Source organism: Lichenostomus cassidix, chromosome 2 (assembly GCF_008360975.1).
Source record: "Lichenostomus cassidix isolate B80296 chromosome 2, HeHo_3.0, whole genome shotgun sequence".
Lineage (NCBI taxonomy): Eukaryota > Metazoa > Chordata > Aves > Passeriformes > Meliphagidae > Lichenostomus > Lichenostomus cassidix.
The window spans coordinates 20,888,813-20,908,852 of record NC_139482.1 but is presented as its reverse complement, the minus strand read 5'-3'; the positions used below and the strand labels follow the sequence as shown (position 1 = coordinate 20,908,852).

Sequence of the window (20,040 nt, the reverse complement as noted above, 5' to 3'; positions counted from 1 at the left end):
TTAAAGAAACAAACCACTGCAATTTAATAGCAACAATCTCACTTTACAAGATAGTAAAGATGGAAACTTTGCAAAGGAATGTGAAAAAAGAATGTAATTAAAAATGACAGATTTAAGACAACAGAAAATTTGAAATCAAATAGCACAATAATTCTAGTATGCAGAAATTTTATTCAGAATGTTTACTTACGCAGCATTCTGATTAATGTAACACTGTATTACCAGCACTTACTGACATCTGATAAATACTATTCCTTTAAAGCAGTATTTTTCTGTTCAGTGACCTTGCACAAACTGACAATAAGTAACCCAGAGCCCAAAACCAGTCACAGGCGCTCAGTACAAAATTCCTAAACAGAACAGGAAAGGACCTGGCACACACACACAATGAGTAAAACATAATTTACTGCTAATATGGTGATTTCAATATCAATGCACTCCACAATATTTTAGATTTCTTTTACAACACATACCACTTTCAATCATGAATCAAAGCAAAAGGCGATCTGGCTTTGTGGATGGAAAGGAGCACTGACCTGGGAACTAGGAAATTGGGATTAAATTCCTGGCTAGAGATCAGATTCCCAGGAAAGACATACAGTGAGATGGAAATTACAAGACTCACTTCCTATGAAAACCTTGAAATCTACTGAAAATAAAGCAATGAATGTGAGTTGGGGCTTATTATTAAAAATTAAATAAGAACTATATAGCACTTAAGTCACTTTGGAGATGACTTAATTATTAACTTTAGTAAGCATGACTGCTATTCTGCATGAAAATAACAGAATGAAACATGATAAACTGAATGTATATGAAGGATTCCACAAGAGTGGAAGTCACATACTTCCTCTTCTTTGAACCCAATTCATGAAAAAGTGAGAAGAGTGCAATAAGTGTGAGTACCCACAGGAATCCCAGGAAGAAAACTGGCCCACAGGAAGTATGACTCCACAGGGAATTTTGGCGATATCAGGATTTCATTTCCAAAGTCTTCAGTGATACTTAGGCAAATAATTCTAAATTTATCAAGGTATAGAGGATACTTTTCTGAAAAGGGGTCTAAATTTCAGCATTGACTGAAGTTCATGAGAATTGCAAAAGAAAGTAAGTCACATGTGCATAAATATGCACAGGAAAAGTGAAACCAAAGCATTTTTCTTTTTAAATAACATAAAATAATGTGATAGCCAATAATAGAGGAAAAAGATCCACAAAGATACTTTTTGCAGTTTATTTTCAATTATAATTTTTGGATAACCAAGCAGCTCTGTATGGAAAAAGCACAGAAGAGTAATTCTGGCACTTTTGGATAGTACATTTTTTTTTCCCCCAAATTTTTCTAGACACATTCAGTCCACTTGCTCGGTCAATAGTCCATTTTATATGAGCATGATTAGCTCATGTGATTCCAGAGGAAACTAACAATATATACAGTCAATGAAACTATCATCTTGGCTACTCCGGGCCCTTTAAAATGTCTTCTAAGTCTATCCTGGCTAAACAGAATCCACAATATACATGATAGCTACAGAATACACTGTATTGAAATGAGGAATGCTCAGCACAAAATGGGACTCTTGGCATGCAGCTTAAAATAAAAGGTAGAAGTTCAGAAGTTTATAAAATCTCAAATGGGGTCAATTAAAAGGACTTAGCAAAAGAAGGGACTGTTCATTGTTACTGTAAAAAAGGCACTTTGAGAAAATGGGACCAGAATTGGAGGAATCTTAGTCGACACAAAGTTCAGTTTGGTTTCATAAAAAGGCTTCAATGCTAAGGGATGCTACTCAAGTTTCCTGCAGTTGTACATCAAAAGAAATTGCTGAGTAGTTTATAATAAAGGACATAAAATGTTTACAACCAACTTGTAAAATTAAGAAAAGCATAGTATAAGCAAAAATATTACTAAAAGCAGCAATGCATAGCCTTTCATTGAGATAATGCACAAGTTTGGACACCATGTGTCAAGCTCCTGTTTTTAAGATACTTTCAGTAGCATTATCAACATAAAATTGGCCTACAAAACAAAAGCTTTACCAGCTCCTATTCAAAAGGAGATTGAGGTCATAAACCAACCAAAACAATTCGTCAGTATTTTCAACATCCTGGATGACCAATATCAAGTATATGGAATAACAATCACACTCTTTGTTCAGCTATCTCACTGGAGGCAGCTGTTAAATCAGAGGAATGATTTTAATTCTTTTCTAACATTTACACAGTAATGCATTTAAGTTCTTTCAAATGTTGCTCACCACAGTTTGTTTTTCTCTTTTCTCTCCACAACAAAAAAAAAAAAGAAAAAAAAAAGGAAGAAGAAAAAAGAAAAAAAATATCAAGCACTTCCACAGAAAGGATATTTGGCAATTTTATACTCCACTGAAGGGTGGATTTTCACAATAGCTCACTTTAGATTGAAAGTCATTAGTGGTCTTTCCTCTCGTTTCTGCCAAGGACTCTTCTTATCTTCACCTTGGTCATCTTCCTCATCCTCCTCATCTTCATCATCATCATCTTGCACGGATGTTCCATGTTCAGGACTAGTTAATGGCTCTGGTTTGGTATCCACAGTTCTGGTTTCCTCCTGCAGGCTGGGCAGCTGCACACCACTTCTCTTACTGGTGCCTTCTAGGAGGCATCGGAGAGCATTGTCCTCAGGGCTACAAACTGCTGTTCCACACTCGCTGCCACTTTGGTCCATATCATCCAAGTACACCAGCTGTGTGTAAGCTGTGCTATCTGAAACCTTGCGCTCTCTCTGCTGGTGCTCCTGCACCGGGGGGTGACTCTGCGGTGCAGACAGATGATCTCCTCTTCCCTTTCGGGCAGATTTCGGTTCATTCATGTCAACACCAGAGTCCAAACTGGCATCATTACTCCCATTCCTACCAGCTCTTTGGAGATCAATGTATGAATGTCTAACGTGGGCATTCGAACGTCCATCTAGAGAAACAAACCATGCTCGAGGATGAGGCAATGGCTTTCCACCTCCCAATTCCATCAAAGCCTTTTCTGTAAGAAGCTGCACTTCGCTATTCATTTGAGCCAGGGATGCATCGTTAAGAGAGGCAGGAATGGAAATGGATTCAGACATGGAAGCATTTTGCTGACTCCACTCAGCTGTACCTGCATCTTGCAAATGTTGCTGAGATATTGCTTGGGATGCCAACTGCTGGGGCTGCAGCTGCTGGGTGGGGTGTGGGAAAAGCCGTGCGTGAGGGTTAGGAAGCTCAGCCTGAAGTCTTTCTAGATCAATCTGCTGGTCAGCTGGGACAACCAGGGGCTGGCTAACAAAAGGGTGCTCTCCGGGCAACTTCATGTAATGACCTGGGATGACCAGTGCAGGCAAAACCTTTCTGTAAACACTGTCATTGACTTGGTCAACAGAATTGCAGCAGATTAACTGACCCGGTCGAGGGAAAGATGTAGGTCTTTCAAGGTGATCAACTGAACGAGACATCATACAATCAGTAGGTCTGCAGTCCAGCAGCTCTTTTTCAGGGGCTGAAGGTGTGGGGTATATTTGTTCCTGAACATTGTATTTACTTCCAGTAGCAATATGGTTCATAGACACTTGAATTTCTCTCTCTTGCTTTTCAAATAAAGGCTGAGATAGCATAGCATTGTAACTTCTCCTATACTCATCTTTGATAGGGGACTCATAGCCTTCAGCTGTTTCTGTAGATTTTCTCGTCTTTAGAGGAAAACTATCTGCTGATTTGTGGTAGTCTTTTCTTAGAGACCCACTGGGAGTCAGGTCATCCAAGGAAATTCTGCTCTTGTCTTTCTCCTTGTCAGAGAGCAGTTCCTCTCGGGAGCTAAACTCCTGGGAAGTACTGAAGGAGTGTTTGAGCATAGGTGTATGCATATCTGCTTCTCCAGTAGGTGATACCATCTCCATGTGGACAGCACTGATTAATTCCTTTGCCCCTGAGTTTTCAGCATGTCCATTGCTAGCAACAGACAATCCACCTGGAAATTCTGACTCACGACGTGAAAATATTAAATTTATATGGGACATTGAGGTTGCTTGATCCTTCTTAGAAGTGTCCAGTGCTGTTGAAAGTTGCAGTTTCTTATGATGCTGACGTGGTCTTAGACATTTTCTTCTATAAAAGCCAGTAACAAAAGAAGTTATACATTTATGACTGTTGAACATAAAAACAAGAGAAGCAAGAGTGTCTTAACAGAAGATTTTTAGGCAGTGATTAGTATTAGGGGAATTGAGCTTTTATTACATAATCTAAAAATTAAAAGCTTATCCCAGCAGCAAAGATAAAATTAAAAATAACTAATGTCAATTGGGAAATATCTCAAGTTCCAATTACAAATTGCAGTAAATGTCTGGAGAAGGCAAATATAAAATCACTCACTAGTAGGCACTTGCTGATAAAAGTTTAACATTCATTTTAATACAAGGCTAACAGAAAGATCATTTGCAAATGCCTAACAGGAACAATGACAGAGATCTTGAACCTATGCCCATGTTTGATAGGAAGTTATACGGAGAACACAGGTACAGATGTGTGTGATTCATTCAACTACCATCCTACCAAAGGCAGGGATTTATATGCTGCATGTAACCAGGAACACAGGAAATTAGATCTCACTGTTTCTTCCTTTTTCAAGTTGCCTGTTTGCTTTTTTTCTCCCCCAAAGTAAAAATGTTTCAATACAAAAGTTTTTGATTTCATAAGCACAATAAAGCTTGTATTTTCAACATGAAGTAACCAGGGTGGTGAATCTTACCTGCAATAATACAAAAGCAGACACAGCAAGACAAGAAGTATAAGAGCCATCCCTCCTAAAATTGCCAAAAGAAACATTGTGTGATAGCTGGTAATGTCGTGTGTTACAACGGGACCTGGAAGGCCAGAAAAGAGAATTTAGACCTGTAATAATCTGCAAACAGGAAGAGGAACAACAGACAAACAAGGAGAGGGACACCTTCCCTTATTATCAGGGTGCTAAGCAACGCTGCTGCTCATCACCCTGGTGCCTACTGAGCAGACCATCTCTGGAGAAGGGAGCAAGTTGTGGAGAAAGCATGTGCTGGTTTTCATGACTGCAAGTCCAACTAGCCCATTCTGTGAAAAAGCAGTTAGTTTCCATGGGAGCATGCATCAGTGAATGCTGCCTTCCAGGTCCTAATGCTGACACCGTGCCAAAGCTCTCACCAGAGGAGAAAATCCATCTGAGCATCTCCCAGCACTGTAATGCACCAAGCAGCACTGTGGGCAACAACTGCTCTTTAGTATCTGTGGCTCTTCACACTAAACAGTACAGACAGTGCAGCACAGGATTCACTGGAAGATGTGTTGGTGCCCTGAGTCTAGATCAAGCCAAGCCAAGCAGATCTTTGGTGGCTTTAAAAAACAGGCCACTAGTGAAACAGTGTTGTAACTCCAGGTTCAATAATGCTTAGTAGATGTTCTAACACACAAAGGAATGCACACATGGGGACAGCATCTATTCACAATTATGCATGTGTGACCCTGTTAGTTTGTAAAATCCTTATGACAATTTTGAAATAAAGACCCAAATTTTCATCTGCAGGCAAGGAGGTAAAGCACCAGCTGGCAGACTAATATGCATGTACTGTGAAGGAGAACAAACTCAGCCAACTTGGAGGTTCTAAGTCATAAGGTTTGCATAACATCATCTGTGGATCTTGAGTGGTCTGTAGAGCCACTGCTAGGGATACAAAACTTATTTTTGTCCATTTTTGAGGTAAGAAATTGAGAAGGTTCAATTAGGAGATAAAATATGTGAAAATACATTAACTCATTAAAAGTAACATAAATTATATTGCATTTAGGAAATCTATTTATACATTCTGTCCCATCACTACCTTTACATCATTGATTGTTACTGTTGCTTCAGGACATTGAGCAGAAAGAAGACAAGATAAATCACTTGAATTGTTCATGAAAATGTTGTTCCTATTGCAACAAAGTTTTAGGAACTCTGATCTAGCCCTAGAGGGAAGGAAAAGTAAAACACAAGTAGAAACTCTGTCATACAAGTTAAACTACAAGCACAAAGAAGCCTTCTCCTGTTTTTTTCCTGTTAAGAGTCATGGGCCTTGTAACCTCAGGGTTACAAGCACAATTTCATGACTAGTGTAACTTCTCTGCTTTCTGGGACAGAGCTGTACTGGGAAATGTTTGGCTCAGAACAGTTGCTTTTTCTTCAAGTACAATTATACTGTAAAATTCCATTATATTTGATATGATAGCTTATTCAGATCTGCACCTGCCTCTTAAGTCTGTTCAGCATTTAATATCTATAATTTAACAGAACCTCAAATAAAAAGCTCGCATATTATGAAACAACTTCATTGTATTAATGAGTAGATTTTAAAACCTGTCCTCATGTAAGAGTTTCTTTTTGCTGGTTACTTATAGTTTATTGAGCTTGCACAGCCAAAGCAAGCATGTTTTCATTTCTACTGGATTAGGTTTTCAGCTAGAAAACCTAATAAAGAAAATCTGTAAGGAGTTCTGGGTTGGGTTTGTCATTGATTGATTGATTGGCTCTTTTATATGCAGAGGTATCTCAGATTTTTGGTGGCTGAAGAATTAATACCAAGAAATCTGAGGCAGCGAGAGACAGAAAAAAAAGAAGTGCAAGTTGCAGCATTAAAAACCTCCACAGGCACAGAAGCACATGTAATTAATGCCTAGTTCAAAGTCATTTTATAGTTATGCCAAGAGGTTTGCAGATGGCAACCAGTCAGCTCTGTACTAATGCCATTCTAATTCACTTCCTAGAACTTCTACACTAAGTTATTATTGGCAGTGTAAATTAATCAGTCACCAAAATGATGCAAAGCATAACTCAGGGCAAAATGGGCATCTTCAGTGCAAAAGGAAAAAAGTGTCAATCAATCAATCAATCAATCCATCCATCCATCCATCCATTAGTGAATGTATAATCCAGGATAATGCTGGTTTTAGATGAATCCATATATCTGTGAGTTTCTATACAGAAACTTCACAGCACCTGTTTATCTACCTGCTGGAACAGCAACACATTTATTCTATGACTTCCCTCATTTTCTAGCAATGGCTCTATCAGGCAGTTGAGACATAAATACATCAAAGCAGGAACACTTTAAAAAGTTCCCAGTTGAAATGACACAGATATTTTGTGCACCAGGGTTGCCCCACAGAATCCCAAAAATATTTTAGCCCTTTACTTTCAGATTTCTGTTTTCTAATAATCCATTATTGATCAAGCTGTGGCATCTCAGATGAGGTCATTCTGAAAAATATAAACATTATATATGAATAAATAATTGCCCAGTGCTGCAAATATCTATAAAATCCAATTCCATCTTACCTGGGATAGTAGGTGACATAGCTGCAACCCAGTAGCCCAGCTGAGGTGCAATATAAGTCCAAGTCAACTGATTTCCTTCTTGTTGTACAATTCCCAAACTACTCTTCAGCCATGTCCCTGTAAATGTAAAAGTTGTAGGAAGATGTTACAGATATTCACACATTTCTCTGCAAACAAGAGGAAAATCAAGCAGTAATAAAACCTATCCCTGAGCAGTAGGGATTGTGTGTTGCTGTGATGTCTTTCTGTTGTGCTGTGCCTTCTGGTCACTGGCATTTGAGAGCTCCTACAAGCAGTCATTCCCATGGCTTTCTCAGAAGCAAAGAAAACCCAAACCCCAAACCTTTACGATTAAATAAAACTAATAAATGTTCAAAACCTGTTAAAAGAAAACATTTGTTGTCATATTAGATTCCCTTATTTTTGAAGAAGAATATTGCTGAAGCTTATTATATGTAGGCAGCCCACTTAAAAAATGTAGTTCAAGAGACATCACATCTCTCAGACCACACCTGAGTTCTACATACCACCTTTCTACCAAACCCTGGCTGTCAGCTTCTAGAAGACACAGGAAAATGTTTCCTCAAAATATTTTTCCTATACAGAAAGCAAGCTTATGAATGTTACTACCAATGACTAGAATTAGATTGCACCATCACTTCGATTAACTCCATTAATCATTCAGAATCTGTATCATACCCCAAGGAATACTGTTTGGTAACAGATGATGAGATTTTTAAAACATGTTTCTCAAAGGGAACAGATGTTTTTTAGAATTATGAAATTATAATTTCAAAATAAATACGACTAACAATTTTAAAGCAATGTGTTTAAGTTCATATAACTCATGAGTAGTCCAGATTGACAATCTGCAGTAGTTGAGAGCTGTTCTACTTCCTGAAGATTAATTTTATTCCAAGAGTTGGGTTATGAAAACCTTTACAACTGAATCAGCTGAATGCCTTTTTGTAATTCATTAAGACCGCTGATTCTGGGGCTGTAGCAGAAAAAAAATCACCTTAGTTTCTGATGCAAAAAATGCCCACACTTGCTTGTAGACTGTTCCTGTGTTCATCCTCTTTGAAAAAGACACGGAATTTCTGGCCTGGACATGGAGAGCGATCACTGAGGGGCCACCTTCAGTGCCAGGCAGTGTTTCCCAAAGCTGCAGTCCTGGCTTGGCAACCCCAGTGGGTGCCATAATAGAGGGCATGGCCTCCTTAAGGAGGTTCTTCCCATATTTTGGTGGCCATTACCAGGATGCTGATCTGCATACAGAGAAGGGGTGAACTCCTCTGCATTTCTGTAGTGCAGTTCTCTATTTCTGAGCAGAAGGGGGAAGAATGCAGTATTTCCCTTAGCTTCAAATGCTCACTTGAAAGGCAAACTGCATCATGTACTTGTGATTTCCTTTAAATAAGTCTCCGTCCCGAAATGGTGCTTTTCATCAGACGTCACTCAGGACTAAGTAACAGCATTCTGGATGACAGTCATCTGAACACTCAGCAGTGAGTACAGAACACACAGAAGAGATGCTGAGGTTGTGTTTGTTGTTTTTATAATACATCCAAGATCCCGATGACTTCTGTGTTCCTTAGATTATCCATCCGTGCAAACCCTCTACACATGAGAACAATTTTTCTGAGTATTTAGTTTCTCCCTACTACCAATTTTTCCTATGTAAGACCACCATCTTAGGTTAATAATAAACCCACCTGAATACAGTAAAAGGTTTAGAAAAATACATGGTTGACAGGATTTCTAGATCTAAGTGACCACTACTGCCAGATGTTGACTGTGTTTGCAACCATACTGAATTTGTGGGCAACACAGAAGGAATTACTGATGTAATTAATCAGTTTTCCAAATATCATTTTCAGTCTATACAGGATAGCAATACTCTTATTTCAAAAAGAAAGTCACACAAGACAAGTAATTTTGATTTACACTACTAAAAGGACCAAAATCTGTATACATAGATTTGCATACATGGCATCCATAATGGTTGCAGCAGAACACTTTGATGTAGTCATTCATTAACCTCTCTTGGGGAAACATTTTCAGGAAAAATAGAATGGAATTGTCTGCAGTTATGTGTAAAGTTTCTGGGAAAACAAGGAAAAGTAGATTACTTTTTCTCTACTAATATGGCCAATAACCCTTCAGATTCTCTATCCATAGACTTTTAAGGAAGTTCATACTAATAGCCCTGAAGGTGAAGAATAGCCCTTAGGGTCACAAACTTATTTTAGCTTGTCTCTAAAATGCCATCTGGTAAAAATTCTGTAACCTTGAACCTTGCAATTTTTCTTTTTCTGCAAGATTTGGATGAAGAGAATATGTACCAACTATTCAAATACACAATGACATGAAACAAAATTTTAACAGAGATATAAAGTGCTCACTTAAAAAAAAAAAAGGAAAAAGGAAGGACCTGGGTGATGAATACATCATGTTTCCCATACTCTTCTTACCATCTCTTAGCCTTTTAAATTCACACACAAGCAGAAGGCGGACATATGTAATTTAGCAAAGTTCCTCAGCACTACTTTCCATGTCTGTTTCTCTAGCTGCCTCCCCGAGCAGAAGCTATTGCTGATTCCCTCACTAGGGGGAACTTGTGTCCAGCGTGCCTTATCCCCATGATGCCGCAAGCCAAGGAACGCAGCCTTCCTCTGCTGCCTCCTGAAAAGCCTTTTGCTCGGTAATGCTCTGCATAATGCAGCGATCAAGAAGCTCAGGGAGGCTGCAGGCTTATCGCTGCGAGCAGAGCTCTGCTGCCGTCCTGCCAAACGAGCAGCAGCTCGGATTGCTCGTATTTGAGCAACGACAGGAATCACTTCTTTGCAATGGAAGCAAACGAGTCTACTGCACAAGCCTCAGTCAGGTTTCACCTTGTCTGCTGCTCACTGTTCACCTGTTCTTGCTAACCGCTGGACTCACTCCACACAATGTGCTGGTCTGTATAAACTAAGGGAAAATGCAATTCCCTCTCTCTCCTATGGGTAGTTAAGAATTTCAATGCATGAAAGATGTATCTAATATTAGTCATCTTTAAAGAAGAGTGATGTGGCTTTTGATGACCAGACCCTACAAATTAGTGTATTACAACAGAAAATAGTTATTTTTTAAATGGCACTGTCCCAAGTTCTTTCATCAGGACAACACCAATTTTGGGTTCTGTGAACCATGAGTACCCAATCTCCTTGTCAGCCCTTTTTTAATACTTTATACATCCAACACTTTGGTGTTAAATTTGCCTCTTAAGCTTCCACCATCTCTTATATATTCCACTAATGAAACAGAGCATCCTCCCACATCGTGGGATGAAGAAAGTAAAGAACTTCTTCCTCCACAGCAGCAGCAAGAAATTTGAGTGCAAAGTCCTGTATTGTTTCTTTTGTGATCAAATTTTGTGAAAGCTAACCTAGTATTACTGGGGGGAACTGACATGCCTCCGGTATTCTGCAAATCCATCAGAGCATTTCCAGGTCTCTCTCACATTTCAGCCCTTACAGGTTCTAACTTCTTGGTTGCTTTTCAAGTATCATTAAGCAAGCAGTGCTCTTGTAGCTCCTGACATGCAATGTCTTGCTGTAACGACTGATGTTGGACCTTCTCTTGAGCAAAACCCAACTGCATGGTAGTGACTGGCTATGCTCCTACCATTTCACGCTGCCTTAAGTGACCAAGAGTTCACTGCTGTGCAGCCTTGAGAATGACCTCCCTATGCTGCCTCAGATTCCTCCTTGGAGTGGAAAACAAGATGATTTCCTGTTCTAAAAATGAAGCTAATTACCCTCTGTGTCTTCACATACTTGCTGCTGTAAGCAAAGGAGGAGACTGGGCAGTCAGTAAAGAACTTTGTCCTTTTTTCTATCTGATCCTATGCAGTAGCCTGCAAATGGAAGAAGGGCAAGCAGCATTCATTCTTTCTGTATTGTCAGGATTACAACTGCAGAACTGCAGGAAGATTTAGAAGGAAAAAGAGGTCCTACCTCCCTGTATGGCTGTGTTCTAGTAATTTAATCTGATTTTCTCTGAATATCCTGTAAATCTACTCCTTCTCCCCACCCAAGTCAGCAAAATCAATGAGCTTCACTGTTTATTAATATTTATACTTGATTTGCAATAACTGTTTAGTAACAAATAATACAGGAATATTTAAAAAAAAACCCCAAACCAGTAAAAAGAGCTGGATGTAATGGAAGTGATCATTTTTGTTCAAGACTGTGTAGTTCCAAAGAAAACTTGTCAATGCCTCTTTGGAGCAGGAACAACAAGCTCAGTATAGTTTGTAAGCACTGCATGATTTGGGCCAATTCACCATTAATTCTTAAAGACAGTCTGGTGCTTCATGGAAAGCTTCTATATATAGAGACATTCTTGCTTATAGATCATTTTTACATTTCTCTTCCTCTTTTTCCTCTCTTACTGCTCAGTGGAGCCAACATGCTGATCCAAGATTCAAGTCAGGGGAGCTGTCTCCTGGCTCAAATTAATAGTAGGGGGAGAACCTAGAAGTTTAACGCTTTTCTCACCAAAATTATACTGCCTGTTACTGACTTTTTGGAATAAATAGTGTAATTTAACAAATTTATTGTTAATTTCTTCTTAAAAAGCTTATGAAGCATCTACCCATCACTCTTTCATATATGGGACTCAAAAGAGAACATGGCAAAGAATTTAAAATCAGAGTACCTTACAGATCTACAAATCAAAAAACAATCAGAAAAAGTGAGCTGACCTCCATCTGTCTCCAAAAATATCAGAGAAATTCAAGATTTCAGCAGAGCAGGGGAAATACATTCTGCTGGGAAGAAGCATCTTAATACTTTGCAATAAGTTGGATTCTGATGAACATGCTTATTTATCTCAGAGAGATTTTAGGTCTTGCCAATGGAGGCAAGAGGGGGTTATAATGAGTAAATTAAAAAGCAAAAGGTTTGCACATAAAATCTCTATTTCAAGACACATTCAGCATGAAGCAACACCTTTTCATAGTTTAATTTGGTTTACTTCTGAATCAGACTGAAAAATGGCACTTTCAGCAGGGAGAGTGCCCAGAGAAGCCATTGAAGAACAGCTATTCCAGACTATCCCCTGCACAATCAGGTCACTGCACGTATGGCTGCTTTGCCCAGAAGAGAGACACCCTGCTGTCTTCAAAGACATCAACTATTCAATGTGACAGCTTGCTCAAACCAGGCAGCACAAATGGATCTGCTTCCATAGTCTAGATACATGATGCCTCTGAGTAAGACATTGCTTCCATATTTTAAAACTAGACTAATATGTCAAATGGATCTGTAGTGAAATCCAGTGAATTGTATGTCCCTCTGGCTTCCATGTGTGGCTGCATCCTGACAATCCCATGCTGCTCCAGCTCAAGCACATGGCAAACTTCCCACTGGCCTATGTGAGGCAGGACTGCCCCACACATCATCGGCTCTAGGGAGAGACTGGGACTCTTGCTACAGCCAAGAAGGGAGACAACCTCCTCTCCTGTGTTCTGGCTGCAAGAGGAGTTTGCTCGCTGGCACCCGAGCACAGAGCTTGGCCCTCCAGGAGGATGTCTAATGCTGCTTCCTTCAGGTTTAACGTCCCAAGCTGATCATTTCAGAGCCTTCCAGATCGCCACTGCAGCAGGGACTTCTGCTGACTTTGATTGTGTGTTCTTTCCATCACTGACCAAAGCAGTTCAGGTAAATGGCTGCCAGAGGAGTGTGCTGCAGCCAGCAGCTTCCCCCAAAGACAGTCATAAAGCCTAAATATTGCTTGTGTTTAAATATATGGTAGCTATGGTGGTTTATTGCCATAAATTACTTTTACATGTGAGCTTTTAATAGAAAATTCTTCCATCGATCAAATAGTGTTTGCTTTTCATTTTGTTTCTTTTAACTGACAATAGGATCATCCTGTCCCACTCAAGCAGGGAACCAAAACTGTGTTATTTACAACATGACTTATTTCCATCCAATGGGTTTGACAAATAAGAAGATTTAATTAGTCAGAGAGGAAATTAAACATAATCCCGTTATATGAATTTATTTTTATTCACAAGATTATCTTCCCTGGACAAAAGAGCTTTAGAAAGAAAAAAAAGGCACTTTTAACCATACTGCTAAATGGCATAGATGTTTTGAATAAATATTCCTTAATGAGAAGTGTTTTTCTTTCAGCATGGATCTCTTTTGTGCAGTCTGTGATGTCTCATAAGATTGTCCTGCTTAGGCAGAGATTCACAGTTAAACAGAGATACATGTGTCAAAAGGAATGAGGCAGGTTGTTATCAGACAGTGCAGGACAGCAAAGGATATTCAAAACATACTAAAAGCACTTCTAGAAGTAATTGTTTTAGACACTGCAAATGGCAGTGTTATTATGAAGAGTTAATCAAGGGCAAGTTTGTGAAAATAACTTCCTAAAGCTTGTTATGACATACATAAATTGTAGCTTTTCATTCTACCAGTTGAAAGCTGCTTATCAGATTTCTTCTTCCAACTGAAAATCACCTCTAATCTGCATCAGGAGGGGAAGTTTTGCTAGACAGGGACAAAATTTTTGGTTTTACTTTTGTTAATTTTCTAAAATGCTAAAAGCCTGAAATGGAAGTTGAAAATTCCTTCCTGAATATTGGTGGAGCTTACTCTCCTCCTTGTCTTCCCCCCAATACACATGGGTTTAAAAATTCATAGTATTTAAGTTAATATTACAATTTTGTTTTCAGGGTTGCTAAGCAACATAAAAAAATAAACGTCCCTGTTCTGAGAGCCCATACCCTCATTATTCTTCCACCCCTACAGAATTTGTTACACAACCCTTCCAGGGCTAAATCCTGCTCATGTTCTAGCAACACCACTACCTAATTTCATGAACTAAAAGGGAAATGCTTTTACCATCATACCTTGAAGATTTTGGCAAGGAAATCTAAGGGTTTAATTTATTGCTTGTGTCTGAGAAGCTCTGTGGGTTTTCCCATTTCTTCTCATTTTCCCCCTTTAATCACCTGTCAAGTGTTTAACAAAAGAACACAGCAGTTTTCATTATTTAATAATCTTAATTATATCTGGGCAGAAGGCAGGGCACGTTGTACACAGAACTGCTTGCATTGCTTTTGTCCCCTCAGTATTTCCTTCCAGAATGCCAGAACAGAAGTGACTTATTAAAGAAAATGACTTCCATACATAATTACTGGTTAATAATTGTATTTCAAAAGGAAAAGCTCACCTATGCCTGCTGGACCACCATCCTTAGTTACTGGCATACGTGAAAGATACTGCCTTTAGAATTTGCTTTACCACATTATTATTCATTTTCAGTTAGTTACTGACAAAATTATTAGAAAAAGTAATAAACAAAAGCACATGCACAAAACACTGCATGCCTTTTCCTTCCTTCAGCCTCACATCACACTCACATTCAGTTTCTATTTTTTTAAACTGGAAATGGAAGCAGAGGCACACTGGGATTCGACCTGACATTGCAAGGCTGCAGAGGAAGAGGTTCCCAGGTCCTCCTCAGCCTCTTCCAGGCACCTCCCACTCTTGCCTGGATTCCCACCAATCTCCTGGTCCTCTTCAACTCAGGCTGTTTGCACAAGAACAAAGGTCTTTTCTCCACTTCTGAAGTTTTCATGCCCACCTCTCCCCACCTTCTCCTGCATGGTTTCTGTAGGTGGAGCTACAGGGCCATCTACATGATACTACATTATGAAAACCTGCTCCCAGAAGACAGGTGATTTGTTTAGTTTTATTTCCTTGACTACATATTAGTAGATAAAGATCACTACACTTTGGCACCAACTTGGCTCCTTCAATGTCCCCTTGAGCTTCACCATCATGCCATACCTCATCCAATTTGCTATAACTGCAGCTCGGATGGTATATGAGATGGAAAGATGATTAAACAGTCCATTCATTCACTTTCATATGTGTAAGCCACAACATCCCTTTTGAAAACACACATAAAAAAATAAACACAACTGTCCCCCATGATTCTCTCCAGAGGGATCATGATGGTGAGAACACACCTCAGTGAGCTACACTGTTAGGCATCAGAGGAAGAGCTTCTTTTCCTTTCAGTGCTGAAAGGAAATGCTAATACTGTCTAATACACTGAAATTATATCTGCATCTATTATGTAGACCCTGTACATGATAAAAAGCTGGGTTTGGTAGCTGCAATTTCTATGGCAACACATAAAATATGAAATTCTTTGAGAGCAGTTAGTTAAGAACCTGTATTCCTTAGTGTATTTAGTCTTTAAGAATAATTTAAGCTTTCCAGCTGAGATTAAAAAGGAAGTCAAACTCAAATAGTCAAGGAATTTTTAAACTACAGAAATAGCTTAACCTTGAACTTTTTTGGTTTTCACCTTTGCAAAAAAATTACCATATTACCAGTGAATCTGGTCTAGAACCACATGTTCAGGATCTGATTATACTGAGCTCAAACTTTTGGGGATGAGGAATGTGATTTCCTGAGCATGTCAATTTCTCACACGTAGAAAACCCACTAAAAGTCAGGGAGAAGCACATGAAGTGCCAAGCCCTGTGTGCAGCTGCATGCAGTCCAAATGCAGGCCATCTCTCCAGGGCCACATACTCACACTCAGTGTCAAGTCAAAGGATAGACTGCAAATGTTTCTGTGCAATAATTACTTTCTGTCAGTCACACAGGGTTATGAATGTGTTGGCAATCAGAAATTAATCAAATTCACAACAAATAGAAACCTGTTTTATTTTTAAACTATTAGACAAGCTTTTCTTTGGGTGGATTATCATTGCTACCACATGGGAAGCTTAGATTCAAGACCTTTATAAATCATCTTATTTTCAAACAATGCACAGTGAACTAGACAGGTAGATGTACAGTAATCTGCTTACATTTTCTGCCTGACAGTAGCTGTCACTCTCTCCCTATAAACACTAGGAACAAAACCCAAGCATCATTTCACCTCTATGAAATGCAGCAAAAATATTGCAGTCAAGTTTAAGTAGGCACCAATACTGCTTACACAGAAATATATCCTCATGACTTCTTCTGAGCACAGAAAACATTTTCTTGATTTTGCTGAGGAAGGAACATCTGGAAATTCTGATTCTACAGAAATCAATACAAATTTTACCACTGACGGCAGAATGTCACCCAGAAAAAACAAGTACCAGACTTCTAAATGCATTTAGAAATCTATTATGGCACTAAATGCAGTCAGAAAGCACCAACCAAGAACAGCAGAGTACTTCAAGTATTGTGTTTTATAAAGCTACAAAGAGTTTCCCAAGATACTTTTCTCCATACTGTGCCATCACTTTACATGAACACATGGTTGAAATTTCAGGCACTGGGGAAAGATCCTCCTCTGCAAAAGAACCAGTAATTTAAAGAAAAGTTCACATCAGAGATATACACCTAGTGTTTGGGGAGAAGGAAGAACAGAGACAGTATTCTGAACTTCATTCACATGTAGTGGGTAAGAAATAATACATTTTAAGGAGGAGGAACAAAAGGGTAGAAGTTTAACCCTTCCACTCCAGAATCCCTTGCCACACACCTGAAAACAGTGCTGAAAATTTTCCTTTTATTTGGTGGGATTAATTATCTAGCAGATGCATAACAGTAATAAATCTATTTTTCATATTATGCACTCTTGAATATTTGAATATTTTGTAATATTTTGAAGCCCTTCATGCAGCTCTAGATGTGGATCTAGAGGCATAGGTGCAACATAATGCCTTCATACCACATGGAATGAAACTGAGGACTTAAAATGGAGAATGCTGGACTTAGAATTTTTGCTCATTGAATCCAATGAAAACCACACACCTTAAAATAAAACATAAAGCATTTAAATGGGAGCTAAGGAGAATACAGCTGAGCAAGTACTGTGTTATTCAGTCCAGCTGGTGGGAGTTGGAGATGACACAGGAGGTGGAAAGTTTCATTTCTACTGGGATCTCTGGTATTTCTAACCGAAGATGACAAGGCTAGAAAGAAGTTTTGAACAGAAATTTGGTGTCCAAGAATAGAGAGATTAATTATACTGCTGTAAATCCTACTGACATCAAGGCAAATATACATGGAAGAAGTCATGATCCCAACCATCTGTTTATGGATAAAGAAAAAAATGTTTTTCAGCTCCCTCAGATTTGGAGAAATATAACACAGCACTTGTTAGGAAAAAACCCCCCAAACCCCAGAAAACCTCACTGAGCACCCCCAATCATAGGAATCACTATCTCTATGTTCAAACCTTTAAGTGTGTACTGTGAAATAAAATCACTGTCCCACAGTAGTGTGAAATACAAGACATGGGTATGTCCACAGCATAGAGTGATTAGGTCGCATTCTAGTATGCAATGTCTCTGTAACATCAATGTATCTGTGTTTATTATTATCAGCACTAAGAAATGCTGCAGGACACAGTGGTGGACCAACACAAGAGCAAGGTTACATGTATTTCTTCACCCTGAAAACATCTCCAGGGCATTGACAGCTGATCTTCATTTTATTAGCTATTTAAAATGGTATTATTGCTTTAATTTGCCTGCTGTGCACACAAGGCAGTAAGTTTGTTTCATAATGACAAATCACATTTGGAACAGTATGAAATAGATGCAGCAGATTGTCTTATTTTGATGTCAGCCTGTTTTTTCTGGCTGCTTGTTTCATCAGTGTCAGTGGAGCCACTCTCAGCCTTAAGCAGACTATGCTGCTTCTCCCCCTTCTCTCTCAAGGATAGAAAGCATGGTCATGAAAATACAGATTGTTTATGGTAAACATCCTAAAAAGCCATTAGTTATTTTTGGCTGCCATAAGATGCAAATACGCCTCATTTTTGTGGAAGATATGGAAATCTCTGCACTTCCAGTCAGAAGCCTCTGAGTTCATATTAGTTCATCATGAGCTCAGCAAAACATATGAGATACTAAGGATTAAAATATATCTGTAGTACGTCTATCACTTCTCCACGCCCTCTAAAAGTGAATAATATTTCTGCTTTTTAGAGCAGAAATTGTATTTCATGCAGTAATGATGACAACCACAAGGACTCTAAACAAGAACAATGGCTTGCATGAACAAGTGTCCAGTGCACTGCTAATCCACGAGAGCGAAGTGCTGTGTTAGTGCCTGGTAAGACAGTCAGAGTTTTCTATCTGTGGCTTTTACTCACTGTTCAGTTAAAAGCACGAATATTTAAGCCACTGAAAATCTGTGAAGGAGAGACCGAAACCTAACCAGCACTGAGAAAAGCAGCCCTGAAATGAAAGACAAAATCAGAATAATGAGGTTAGAGGTCCTATCCTGACATGGCACAGATCTGGCAGTGCAAATGGGTTACAACAACTTACCTGCCAGCTAAGGATTTCTGCGCTATGGAGCCATCCCAGTCATTACCCATCCATCTCCCTTCACAGTCCAAGCACAACAGGGATGGGGAATGACAGGATACCACCATGCTCATGCTACATATGGCTAGCTTGACAGCCCTTTAGGGTGCTAAAGTAGCTCGCACTAGATAGTGTCGCTGCTCTACTTATTAAATTAAGCTACTCTAATTTAAATTGGTTGGGATGTGGCCAAAATTCTACTAGAACTGGCACGCTGCAGTCAGGGCTTAAAATGCATCTTTGTTCAACATCTTTGACTGCACAAAGATGCTTACTTCAGCTAAGTGTGAGCTGGAGCCCCAGCATATCATCTTCAATACCCTCCTCTCCACGGCTTTGTGAAGCTAAGTGGCTTGACAAAGATGCATTTTGTTTAGCAATCCTCATGCCTTCTCCTCCCAGTAAAACAAGTGCTCCAGTAGTTTGTCAACTGAATCAAACAAGGCTGGACTTGTCTCAAGACTGGGAACCTCAAGCCTGCAACACTAATTAACTAACCCATCCTGATCTATACTATGACATACTGCACACAATAGGGTAACTAGCTCTTTACATACAAAAGTAAAAACCATATTCCATACTAAGAGAGAGCTTTTGTGGCCTCACTGCAGGGGCATGGAAATTTGGCCATAAATGAGAAAGCTCCATAATCAAAATCAGAATCATTTACTTGCAATGAGTAACTAGCAATGAGCAGGCAGCAGCTCCAGCACAGCTGACAGGAAGGATTGGGGAAGGACTGCTTCTTGTGGGGAAAGTAAATGTGACTCAGTCTTCCCCATCTTTTTTTTTTTTTTAACAAGGGAAAACAAAACAGTTTCTAGAAAAATTATTCAAAATCATTCAGGAAGAATGTAGTGAAACTTATTGCCAGGACAGCACAAGAAAAGTGTGATTTCAATAGTTAAGTGAAAAGCCAAATCCATTAATTGCACTCTTTTTATATGATTCCACTTTATATCATATTCAAATTTATTCTTCACTAAATTGTACTGCTTTACTCTCTAACAGAGGCAACTTCTGAAAAGATTCATAGGCATGCTGTTTGAAAATACACCACTTTTTTCAATAAACAGAGGCAGGAAGGAAGCAAAAACATGATTCCCCCTTTCACCTCTCTCTTCCTCCCTTCCTCCAACACACTGCTTTCATGCTCATTGCTCTGCTTCTGGGGGTGATCAACTGGCTCAAAACATTTGCCTTGCAGGACAAGCCCCACTGATTGTCTATGCAGACCCATATTTCTGTCTCCTTTTTGTCTCAGCATCTACCCTTCTCACCTTCCATTTTCCTTAACAACC

The 20,040-nt window shown here is 39.1% G+C and overlaps 1 protein-coding gene across 2 annotated transcripts in view; it reads right to left on the bottom strand.

Annotated features, from left to right (window-relative positions):
* The window catches only part of FAM171A1 (family with sequence similarity 171 member A1), an 85,699-nt gene continuing 65,659 nt past the window's right edge, over nucleotides 1-20,040 (bottom strand). For both annotated transcript variants that reach the window (XM_085050623.1, XM_085050624.1), the window contains 3 exons: nucleotides 7,348-7,464; nucleotides 4,753-4,867; nucleotides 1-4,112 (listed from right to left, as the gene is read on the bottom strand). In XM_085050623.1, coding sequence (XP_084906749.1) covers nucleotides 2,408-4,112; nucleotides 4,753-4,867; nucleotides 7,348-7,464 — 1,937 coding nt within the window. In that variant the 3' untranslated portion in view covers nucleotides 1-2,407. The remainder of the gene's footprint in view (nucleotides 4,113-4,752; nucleotides 4,868-7,347; nucleotides 7,465-20,040) is intronic.